This window comes from Rattus norvegicus, chromosome 15, assembly GCF_021556685.1.
Source record: "Rattus norvegicus strain SHRSP/BbbUtx chromosome 15, alternate assembly SHRSP_T2T, whole genome shotgun sequence".
NCBI classification, from domain to species: Eukaryota; Metazoa; Chordata; class Mammalia; order Rodentia; family Muridae; genus Rattus; species Rattus norvegicus.
In genome coordinates this window covers 43,046,455-43,058,852 of record NC_141548.1, presented here as the reverse complement: position 1 = coordinate 43,058,852, position 12,398 = coordinate 43,046,455, and the positions used below count along the sequence as shown (strand labels likewise).

General features: G+C 39.9%; 1 protein-coding gene across 1 annotated transcript in view; it reads left to right on the top strand.

Annotated features, from left to right (window-relative positions):
* Positions 1-12,398, top strand: part of Fzd3 (frizzled class receptor 3) — a 76,508-nt gene that overhangs the window by 46,658 nt on the left and 17,452 nt on the right. The window contains 2 exon segments of the mRNA NM_153474.2: positions 5,280-5,428; positions 7,984-8,217. Of these exon segments, the coding sequence (NP_703204.2) occupies positions 5,280-5,428; positions 7,984-8,217 (383 nt within the window).

The window sequence follows — 12,398 nt, the reverse complement described above, 5'->3', positions numbered from 1 at the left end:
TTAACCTTAAGATGGATCATTTTACATTTCTCTACTTTGATCCATATGTATGAAATGAAGGCTTACACAAAGTCCATGAGCGTTCATTTCAACTTCAGATGACCATTCCCTTACAGTTAGTTAGGTTCAAGGCATTTAACTTTTCAAGTGATTTTTTGAGGACACATTGCTCAGGCCACTACTTGACAGTCACAACACTCTCGGGATTATATGATCTCTGATGTGCTCTCTCCCACTGTACTTTGTTACAGTTTTCCCAGCTCTTATTTTCTAAAGTTACTATCCATCGTCTGCTTCTTTGTATTATTATTTTAATTTCATTATTATTATTATTTATGTGTATGAGTATTTTTGCTGCATGTATGTTATGTTTATGCCTAGTGCTCAGGGAGGCCAGAAAAAGACATCTGATCCCCAAGAACTGGAGTTTATATTATAGATTGTTGCAGTTCACCATGTGGGTGCTAGGAATCAACCCAGGCCCTTTGGAGGAACAACTAGTGCTCTTAACTTCTGGGACCTCTCTCCAGACCCTTTGTATTACAGAATTAAATTGCCTCTCAACGTTTAAAGTATTTTTTTCTGATCACTCCTCATTTGACATTCATTGGATATAAGCAAATGTGATTTGAAGCATATTTCTTAGCTGCTTCATTCTTGCTCTGTAGGGATTCCTCTTCTCAACTCTCGCCAGATACAGGCACCCCTACTTAACGCACATGTTAATTGGTTTGATCGATTTTTAAATCATGGAAAAGAAAAGAAATTAGATGTTAAATTTAGTCTCTCATTTTACTGTAAAGTTTTTCTAGTCCGGATGTGGTGTTGGTGCTTGGGAAGTTGAGGCAGGAGAAACAACAGCTCAAGACCAAGCATACACAGAAGCTCACCCTGTACTGTGCACCCCTGTAGCAGAGGAGGACGACTGCCACAAGTTCAAGACTAGCTCGGGCTTCAGAGTGACACCTTAGCTTAAAAACAGAAGCAGTAGAGCCAGAGTGTAGGAGAATGTGTGTGTGTTGGTTCAAGGGCAGCCCGTATTAAAAGACATTGTTGGGGCTGGGGATTTAGCTCAGTGGTAGAGCGCTTACCTAGGAAGCACAAGGCCCTGGGTTCGGTCCCCAGCTCCGAAAAAAAAGAACCAAAAAAAAAAAAAAGACATTGTTTCAGAACAGAAAAATAAAAAAATTTCTGAGGTGAATAAGCTCATAGAGTATTGGATGATGCCTAGAATGTGGCCTTACCAGCTTCAGACTAAAAAAAAAAAAAAAAAAAAAAAAAAAAAAAAAAAAAAAAAAAAAAGTAAACAGAAACTTCAACAAACTAATGTATAATCAATCCTTCAAGAGGTGATTATAGTATCTATGTTTTATTTCACTACAGAGTATCTTCTTTAAGCTTTATTTTTATTTATGTCTGAGTGAGTATTTGCCACATGTGTGGGTGCTTGAGGAGACCAGGGAAGGGTTTCAGATCCTAGGGGCGTTTGTGAGACTCCCCATCATAGGTGTGAGGAGCTTAAGTCAGCAAGTGCACTTGATGCTGAGCCCTCTCTGCAGCCTCACACAGGAGACAGCAGTGCTCCGTGAAACAATCTTTGAACATTTACTGGGTAAAGCACTGTTGTAACTATTTATGTATCATTTTTTTAGGGAATATACATTTGTTCTTAATATTTTAAGAAAGTCATCTGTTAAGAAAACATGTTCTGGGGTTGGAGAGACGGCTCAGATGCATAGAGAAGTGGCTCAGAACACTTGCTGCCAGTGTAGGAACCAAGCATGCAAAGAAGTACAGATAGGTGTACATGCAGACAAAACATCCAGACACATAAAATAAGGTGTGTTCAAGCTGGGCATGGTGACACACACCTTGAATCCCAGCAGAGAAGGGTGGGTCTCTGAATTTGGAGACATCAGGGCTACACAGAGAAACTCAAAACAAACAAAAAAGTAGAAATGGGAGGTTGATGGCTCGGGCCTTTAATCTGAACATCTGGGAGACTAACAAGACTGCTAGTTAAAGGCCAGCATGGGCTACACAATAGGCTGGACTGGCTGGATCAGAATTAGATCCTCAAAAATAAAAATACTGTAACATATCAGAGAATGAATATTAGATTATGTAGAGAGATGTCTGTAAATCTTGTGTATGAATAAATGCACTCTGTAAGTTTCTACATTGGTTCATTTACAAAACTTTTCTATCTAGTTGATTTTTTGTATCTTTGTTATCTTTAAAAATTTATGATATAAACTATATACTACAGACTACCTATCAATGTAATTATTGTAGACCATATATTGATGTGTGCCATGATCAAATGTATATTTTATTTTATGAATTTTTAGCATTTCATTAGAACATTTTAAGAGTTTTTCTTATTAAATAATTTGTCAAATTTAAATATACAAGTAACAATTTTACACTTAAAAATATTGACCCAGGCATAGTGACACATGATTTTAATTCTAGTTCTTGGGAGGCAAACATAGGCAGATCTATGTGAATTAAAAGCCAGACAAGGTTGGTTATATAGCAAGATTTTTGTCTAAAAAAAAAAAAAGCTCCAATTTTCTTTAAAGATTTATTTATTTATTATATATGAGTATACTGTAGCTGTACACCAGAAGAGAGCATCAGATCTCATTACAGATGCTTGTGAGCCACCATGTGGTTGCTGGGATTTGAACTTGGGACCCCTGGAAGAGCAGTCAGCGTTGTTTAACCACTGAGACATCTCACCAGCCCAAGCTCCGAAATTTAAAAACAACAACAAACTGTAAACTATGCCCAGAGGAAAAGCTTCTCTTCATCAATATAACTATGATTTATATTTTATATACTTTTCTAGACACTTTGGTTCTATGTTTGCTAATGTTCAGAGATGCCCACCCCCCAGACACTGTCTGCAGTCTTGTGCTCATCAAAGCCTTTGCTTTGAATTAGATAGTCCTTGACTTGGTTTTGATTAATAGACTTCGACAAAGGTGATTGTTTCTGCATGAACCTGAGGTACTCAGATGGAAAAAGGATCTTGTTCCAGATTTGCTAAGTAAAATTGTATAATGCCTGTCTCAAAGAAAGAAGGATGGGTGGATAAGAGGGAGGGCAAGAACTAGAGGCACTCTTGGGATGAGTGTAGAAATTTTTTTTTTTTTTTTGGTTCTTTTTTCCGGAGCTGGGGACCGAACCCAGGGCCTTGCGCTTCCTAGGCAAGTGCTCTACCACTGAGCTAAATCCCCAACCCCGAGTGTAGAAATTTTAATAGGGGCTATGTAGAAAATATTAAAAAATGTCCATCTCCTACTTAGCAGTGATGTTAGTGGGGCTGAAGAGGCAGATGTCCTCATTTGAGGAGGTAAGTGTTGCTATGTTAAGTAAGACCCTGGCAGGGGGCTGGGTGGGAGCAGGTGGAAACCAGGAAAAGCATCCAACAGCCTTAACCCTCAAAACGGAGTACTGATTTTAATGGATCCTGTTAGAATGTTTGATATTCTTCAAAATGTAAATAAAACAATGTTTAGGAACATGATAGTAATCAGGATGACAGTTGAATATCAAGAACTGATTAAGCATAAATAAAAGTGAAATACAAAGTTTCAGAGATTAATCAGCAGATGAGAGTAAAGCCTAAAGTCAACATGGATGAAGAAAGAATTATTCAGGTAAGATATGGATCTGAAGAGTTTGCCCTGAGTATAGAATAGAGAAAAATCTTCAAAACTACGTAATGATTCAGTTGGACATTAAGAAAAATTGAGAAGCCTCAGTTTGGGAAGGTGGCTGTGAGAAAGACGAAGTGATGGCCTAGAAGCTAAGATAGCTTCGAACATTGCAGAATTAAAAATTTGGTTAAAGCCAGGTCATGGTGGCCTACACCTTTGGTCCCAGCACTTGGGAGGCAGAAACAGGTAGATCTCTGAGTTCAAGGCCAGTGTGGTCTATAGAGGGAGTTCCAGGACAGAAAACTGGTTGAAACTACAATCAGAATCCTAGTGATAAGTAAAAGTCAACTACTGTAGGAGCATTGAGTGCAAAGTTAAAGACACCAGAGACCAGAAGTCTCAAGGAAGGGAGGGGCTTCTCCAACAGCAGTACAAACTGCACAAAGTGGACTTTTAAGATGCTAACAGGTGTTAACATCTCTGTGCTGTATGTCCATTAGGTTAAGGGATAGAGGTGCTTTTAGACCAAGGCTTGGCATACTGTACCCAAGAAGGCATCCAAAGGGCATTATATGAGTAGGAAAGGCAGGGAAATCAAAAGGAGGAATCCATAGTTTGGGGCAGTTTGGGGTACAGTGATGATAAAATATTTTGTGAAAGTTACTCTGAATACTTTGAAAAATATGCAGAAGATAGCTAGCTATGGAAGACCTATCTTATGAAGGGGATTGTGGCACTGAATAATTTCTATAATACCTTGCTAATAAAACCAAAAATAAGTAGCCGGTATTTAATCCCAGCACTCAGGAGGCAGGTGGATCTCGGTGGGTTTGAGACCAGCCTGGTCCAAGTATAGAGTTCTGTATACTTACAGGGATATGCAGTGAAACCCTGTCAAAAATACATATGATTTATTGAGTATCAAGCATGTGTTGAAAACTGCTTAAGGCAAGGGAACCTCTGTCTTTACATTTTAGTAATGTAAACTACACACTACTTTTAAAGGTCACAGCTAGTCCAAACACAGGACTTCCTTAGGAAGTTTATGAAGATGGGTTGGGAAATCTTTGAAAACAAGTTGATGTGGGTAAGCAAATAGCTAATGATGGACAGTGTTAAAGTTAGACAAAATGTTAGGTGAAAAAGCGTTAACAGGGGAAGACAAATGGTAGAGCGACCTCCCTTACCAGCAGAATACAATGCGACAGTTGACAGGATGAGAATAGGCAGGTTCACAGTCTTGTGAGTGTCTAGTGTATCTCTGAAAAACTGAAAGGGAGTCAGAAGATTAGTCAAGAATGTAAGATTTATGGTTAAAGAGATAGCTCACTTAAGAGTACTTGCTGTTCTTTCAAGGATAAAGAAAAAATAAATTTTTTTTTTTTTGGTTCTTTTTTTTGGAGCTGGGGACCGAACCCAGGGCCTTGCGCTTCCTAGGCAAGCGCTCTACCACTGAGCTAAATCCCCAACCCCCAGAAAATTATTTTTAAAACTTTATAAAGATACTATATTTGTAACATAATTTCACTATTGTCTTTTATGTTTATAATTTCTATAATTGTCTTTAATAGATGCACATATTTAAGATGATTTTCTTTTATCTCCCTGCAGGTTACTCAGATGAGTCGTCCAGACCTGATTCTCTTTCTGATGAAGTATCTCATGGCTCTCATAGTTGGGATTCCCTCTATTTTTTGGGTTGGAAGCAAAAAAACATGCTTTGAATGGGCCAGCTTTTTCCATGGGCGTAAGAAAAAAGAGTAAGTTAATGAGTTTTCACAGTATTAACAGCCCCTCTGTGTGTGTGTGTGTGTGTGTGTGTGTGTGTGGTGTATTCGTGTGTTCACTCGCTCACATGTTGGACTTGAGAAGTATTCTCAGAAGATTGTAACTTTATCAGCAGTGACTGATAACATTGGCATAATAGCATAATTTAAAACAACTAGCTGCCTCATGCCTGTAATCCTTGTTATTGATTAGAGTAAGGCAGAAGGATTAGGAGTTCAAGGATAGGCTGGGCAACATAGGAAGATTCCATCTTTAAAAAAAAAAAAAAAACAATTGAAAGCCTCATTCTGAGAAGATGGTTGAGGAGAGGCATGCAAGAGTTTCAATATTCTACTCCTTTATACTGGAATTATGGAACATTCAAAGTATAATTTTCTTGAAACTAGAAACAAGTGGATGCTTTCTCTCTTCCTATTGCTGGCCTTCCTGACTTCCTGTGAAGGTTGCTTCGTGTGTATTCTCATCTTTTCTCAGAGGAGAAAACCAAAAGCAGTGGAAATGCCTGCTGTGCTACGCTGTTCGCTATGAGAGGAACTTCTACTTCTGTCAGTTTTCCATTGCTCTTCCAGGTCTGTCAGACATGTGAAGAAATAGACTATGCCATTACAATTCAGTGCAAGTTCAGATTTTATTGGTTTTAGTTTGGTTGTATTTTTTTTTCCTTTTGAAACAAGGTTTCTTTGTATAGCCTTGACTATCCTGAAACTAGCTTTCCTCTTTTTATCTAACTGTAGTCTGAAGCTATTGAAAAAGTTAGTTAAGAGTGATCATAGTATATAGTATATCATATTCCTGATTTTAATGAAAGTATTTGTAGTTAGCCAAGCAGTGGTGGTGCACACCTTTAATCCCAGTACCCAGGAGGCAGAGTCAGGTGGATCTCTGAGTTTGAGGTCAGCCTGGTCTACAGAGTGAATCCCAGGAGCCAGGCAGGGTTACACAGAAGCCCTGTTTCCAAAAAAATCAAGTAAATAAGTAAGAGATATTTCTAGTAGTTAATGCTTTTCATTAAATAGTTTGTAGCTTTTGGAGTTGACATGTTTTCTCTCTGTAAGAACCTACTCCTCATCTGTTGGTGTTCTATTATGGTTTTAAATATCAAGAATAACGGGGTTGGGGATTTAACTCAGTGGTAGAGCGCTTGCCTAGCAAGCGCAAGGCCCTGAGTTCGGTCCCCAGCTCTGAAAAAAAAAAAAAGAAAAAAGAAAAAAAATATCAAGAATAACTTTAAATGGAGGAAAGAAGAAATCTATGTAAAGTACTCATCAAATATCAGTCTCCAGCCTTTCAACCCAGTACTGGAAACAGCAGGAACTGTAGCAGTGCTGCTGATTTGAGACTTAACACACTTTCTCAAACACCTTTTCAGTATATGATCCAGTCTTTAAATGTTGGGGGTGTGGGTTTTTTGTTAATTTTTGTAATTGCTTTGTTCAACATCATGCACATCTAATCTTTACCCTTTCTTTCATAGCATTTGAAGACCTTTTTTGGTTTTTTGAGACGGGGTTTCTCTGTGTAGCCCTGCCGGTTCTGGAACTCACTCTGTAGACCAGGCTGCCCTCGAGCTCAGAGATCAGCCTGCCTCTATGTCCTGAGCACTGGGATTAAAGGCATGGCCACCACTGCTTGGCCACTTTTAAAAACTTTTACCTCTGTAATCTGCCCCTTTAAATTGTTTAGGACTTCATTGAATATTTGCTTAATTTACTATTTCAAATTCTAGGGCTCATGTTCTAAGGTTGACCACTCATGATTATTCTAGCTTTGGGCAGCTATTCCCTCCACAGAATCAAGATGGAGTCTGAAAATGCTCTTGCAAGTTAAAATTTTACCCAGTTATTGGGAGGCCCTTATTACTTCTACAAAGCGTGAAAAAGCCCACTTTTTTCTCATATATATGTGTGTGTGTGTGTGTGTGTGTGTGTGTGTGTGTGTGTGTGTGTGTGTATGTGTGTGTTTTTTTTTTTTTTTTTTTGGAGCTGAGGACCGAACCCAGGGCCTTGCGCTTGCTAGGCAAGCACTCTACCACTGAGCTAAATCCCCAACTCCTATTTTTAAAAATATTTTGGGACCCGAAGGACCACAAGGGTCTAGCAGAAAGAGCCTTTTAGAAATAATGGACTTACCAGCCTTCTTTTCATAGATAAAACGAAGGAAAGACCAGGATAGCAGTTGCTGAGACTGCCCTCACAGAATTGGAGCTGCTGTTTTGTCACACCACCTATTGGGCTTGTTTAGTTGTGTTTTGAGGGGAGGTCTTAGGTATGTAGACCAGTTTAAAGATGGCTCCTGATCCTTCTATCAACATCCCAGATGCTAGGATTACTGGCATCAAGTCTAGTTTTTGACAGGGATTTTTGTTATATTCTGTCCTCTGCCAAAACTGTTACCTCAAATTGGTCCCAAAGACTTAACTTGGGGACAGTTAACTTCGACTAGTAACGACTAGTATTGTGGAGCAGTAGTGTCTGCTGGTCCATAGGCATGTTAGTTTACATCTCACACCTGCTGTTGTATTGTCTAGGACAGTGAATGAGAGCCGGCAGGTGCTCCAGGAACCTGACTTTGCTCAGTCACTCCTGAGGGACCCAAATACTCCAATTATAAGAAAATCAAGAGGAACTTCCACTCAAGGGACATCCACACATGCTTCTTCAACTCAGCTGGCCATGGTGGATGATCAAAGAAGCAAAGCAGGGAGTGTCCACAGCAAAGTGAGCAGCTACCATGGCAGCCTCCACAGGTCACGTGATGGCAGGTAAGTTCTGAGTGCAACCCAGTTTATGTACTCAGTTAGGAGCGTACAGATTAGGAGCCAGTTCTGAAGTAGAAGTGGAGCATTATTAAGCTTTTTAAATTGGGTATAGTTGTTCCAGACTAGGGATTTAAAGCCAAAGGGTTTAGCCCTCATACATCAAGCAGTATGATTGATGTTACTGTAGGGCACTGAGTCAAGATAAGAGAAGGCAGACTTCTTAGTTTAGAAAGATGCATTTAATTGGGTGGTGGTGGTGCACGCCTTTAATTCCAGTTCTTGGGAGGCAGGGGTAGTGGGTCTCTGTTGAGTTTGAGGCCAGGCTCCAGGACAGCCAGGGCTACACAGAGAAACAAAAAATAACAAAGAGGAGGGGAGAAGAAGAGGAGGAAGAAAAAGAATTAATAAATTGATTAATTAATTTAGCCAGCATTTCCTATGCTGGTACTGTGTGAGCCTCTGAGAATAGAGAGGTTATGTGCCATGATCTTTCCACTTCATAGGCTCCTAACTTAGAAAGATGAAGTATTTGGGGTTATAGTTAAGAATGTGGATCTGGGAAGCTATGGAGATGGCTTAGCAATTGAAATTACTGGCTATTCTTCCATAGGACCTGAGTTCAGTTCCCAGCACCCACATCTGGTGACTCAGAACCATCTGCAACTCCAGCTCCAGAGGATCCAATACCTCTGGCCTCTATAGCAACCTATATGCATGTGCATGTGCCCTCATGCAGACACACACTTATACATAATTAAAAGATCAAAAGTAATCTTGAAAAAATATCTAGACTGTAAAGCTTAGTTTCCTTAGCTGTAAAGGAGAAATAGTAGTAGCCACCCCTTTAGTAACGTCATAAAAGCTCAATGAGATAAAGTGCCTAGTCACTAAAAACAGAGCCTGTCTCAGTGTTAGACCACGGTTCAGTTATTAATGTTAATAAATACATGTAGTAAAATACAGCACAGGGCTGGACCAGTGTTTAGGAGCCATATAGTCAATACTTTAGGTTTTCTAGTTAAAGTGACAACCACTGCTCAGTCCTGCTGTTGGCAGTATGCAGTCAGACAAGAAGCATCTCAGAACCTTATTTATAAAACCAGGAGGTAGCAGATGTGGCCATCAGACTGTCAACCCTGCTGTTTGGTGGGAGATACTCTGGTTTAAACCCAGGGCGTGGAGTGTGCTGCATCCCTGTATCCCAGCACCCAGCTCGTGTTTATTAGGAGCAGTGGAAGCAGAGACTAGGAGCAATTCTTAGTGGTATCATAGAAAGCCTCTCAGAAGATACTTTTACAGAGAAAGCTTGAGAGAAGCCTGGCTGTGGGCTTCTCATTAAATTTGACTTGGGATACGAGACCTAGGAACTGTTTCAGAGGTGCACATTAAATCATTTGAGAAAGAATAAGAGTTTATCAGAGAGTTGAGAAGCAGTGGGAAAGTGACTTGAAAGGTATATTTTTAAGAAAACTAACATAAATGTTGGAAGGATGGAGAGGAGATGGGAGGAACATTGCTGGGGAGTATTTAAATCATTCCTGTCCTGTGGGCATCATTATGGAAGCCCCTCAGAACACTAGAAGTAGAACTGCTTTATGACTCACTTATAGGACTCCTGAGAAGTCAGCATGATGCAGACAAGCCTCTCCCCGTGCTTGCTGCACCACTGCTCAGAGTAGTCACCTTGTAGAGTCAGCTTAGGTTTTCATCAGTACATGAGTGAGTAAACAATTTAGCCATAAAGGACAATAAAATAATTCTTTGTAGGAAATTAAGTGGAGCTAGAGATTATCATTTTAAATGAAATAAGCTAAATACTGAAAAACAATTCTTTCTCCCTCTTACAGAGAACCTAAATTGTGTGTGTGAGTGTGTGTGTGTGGGGGATTGGCACAAATGTGTACAAGATGCTTTAGCATCTCAGAGAAGAGCACCATCTACCTCCTCACGGACAGTCAGAAACAGCTTCACAACTGATGGCACTTCTACTTCAAATAGAGGTCAGAGGAGACACTCGGGAATGAAAGACAAGGGAACAGCATGCAGAGCAAGAACAAGCAGGCAAGGTTCAGTGTCTGGGTTGCCCAGAGCATGGTGTGTGTTGGGACTTTTAGGAGACAAAATCATGCTAGGGGTTTGTTTCTCTCTGACAGTGAAAGGATATTACAGGACTTTGAGTGTTAGAATAATGTAGCCTGACTTGAACTGTAGTACCATCCCTCACAAATAGCATGAGAAAGGAGAGTATAATGAAACCATCAATTTGTAGTCTTAACTTTGGAGGCTGATGAGGAGATAGGGGATCTGATCTCCTTTGGCATATACTTCATCCATGAACTCTTAGCAAAGACACTGAAGTCAAGATCTTTCCTTTTCAGTGATGAACAGACATTACTATCACAGTTGTACTTCTGTGCCTATAGAATTCTGTACAGAAATACATAGAAGAGGAAGGTTTGAATTTCTATATTCTTGGACCACAGTCCCTTATAGAAAAAGTATAGTCCACACATCTGAAGCAGAATGATGTGGATGGAGTTTGTGGAAGGCATTGTACCTGGGTGAGTGAATATTCGTCCACAGGACTCTCTTCAGTGCCCAGAACTGTAAGGCAGGTATGAGAGGTTTCAAGATGATGTGGAAACTAGAAGTCTGAACAAGGACATTCATGATCCAGAAGGCCGTCTCATGAGGACTTGTGCTTCAGTCAGGCTTTAAATGTGTGTTGGTGCTGTCTTCTGGCCATGGGTCACAGATTCCCAGTACTCACTCTGGTTCACTACTTAGATAATTATTGATGTGTGTACTACATACACCTACGTGTAAACACCACTTCAAAGAATAAGTAATTGGTAGTTAGATAAGAGGATGGGTAGAAGAGAAAGTAAGTGGGTAGAAGTTTTGGAATGGGTGACTAGATTGGTACGTAGGCAAACTGCAAGGGAAGCTATGGAGTGAATAATAGCAGACTGCTGAACAGCGTTTGATTTCGTCATTTAGATGAATGAGAGCAGAGAGTAAAGAGAACCAAAATGAAAATCATCAACTGATTCTGGAATGCCCATACTATAGTGTTGAGGTTTGGTCTATTGCTGTGTATTGTAACGGTAAATTTTATACTGGAAGGTCTAGGCCTAGGAGTGACTGTTGATGTTTACAAGCTTTCATTGTGAAAACCTTGCTCCTTGATTGGAAACTATTGGTTAAATAAAATTGGCTACAGCCAATTACTAGAGGGATTAGAGGTAGGTGGGTTTGGAGTGACCTGCTTGGAGGAGAAGGGGGCGAGAGGAAGCTGTCACAATGTACGATAAATCCTTGAGAAGTTAATTTACTTTTTTAAAATATTATTTGCAGTGTCTCTGTGGGTAACAGTGGTTAACTTGTAACCTTTAACTTTGGGGATAATGTAAGAGAGGTGTTTGTGCCTAGTTCCAAAGTGCACTTTTCTTTGTAGCATGTCTAAGATCAGAAATACTTAGTTTTTTGTTTGCTTGGTACTGCCTGACTGACCAAAGGAAGATGGCTAGTATTTAGTTGTTGGGGCCTCAATAGGCCCCTCAGTTTGTTTTCCAATGGCAAGAGGTTACTTTGTATGTTTTGGGGTGACCAACAATTTTTAGACCAATGTTTACCCTTTTTACAGTTGTTACAATACCCTGGAAGTCTTTGGAGCTCATAGCAACCAGAACCTGTTTTATTTTATGAATACCATATTTTCTAGCCAGTGTACCTGTTATATTGAGCTCTGAATCTTTTAGCCTTAATTTTTTTTTTGAAAATCACCAAATTTACCACAATTAAAGCATCAGGCAGTTTGATTTTTGAAATTTTTAGCTATGATTTGCCCTATGATACTGGCATGTGCTTGAGAACCAGTACCAGTTGTCTCTCTTTTCCATTTGTCTGTTGGGGCTCCTCCTGTTTTTAATGGTCTGATTTCTCTCTTACATTTGATATTTGTATTTTTTAATCAATGGCTGTCTGGTTTTAGAGTCTAATATTTACAGCTGAACCCAGCCTCTATAAGAATTTTCTAAAGATTTTTCTTTTTTACCCTCCAGATTTTATTCCTCTCCCGGCCCACACCCCAGTCCCCAGAGTTCCACATTCCCATACCTCCTCCCTGCAGCCCTGCACCCCCCCAACCCCCACACACACACTCCACAAGAATGTCCCCACCC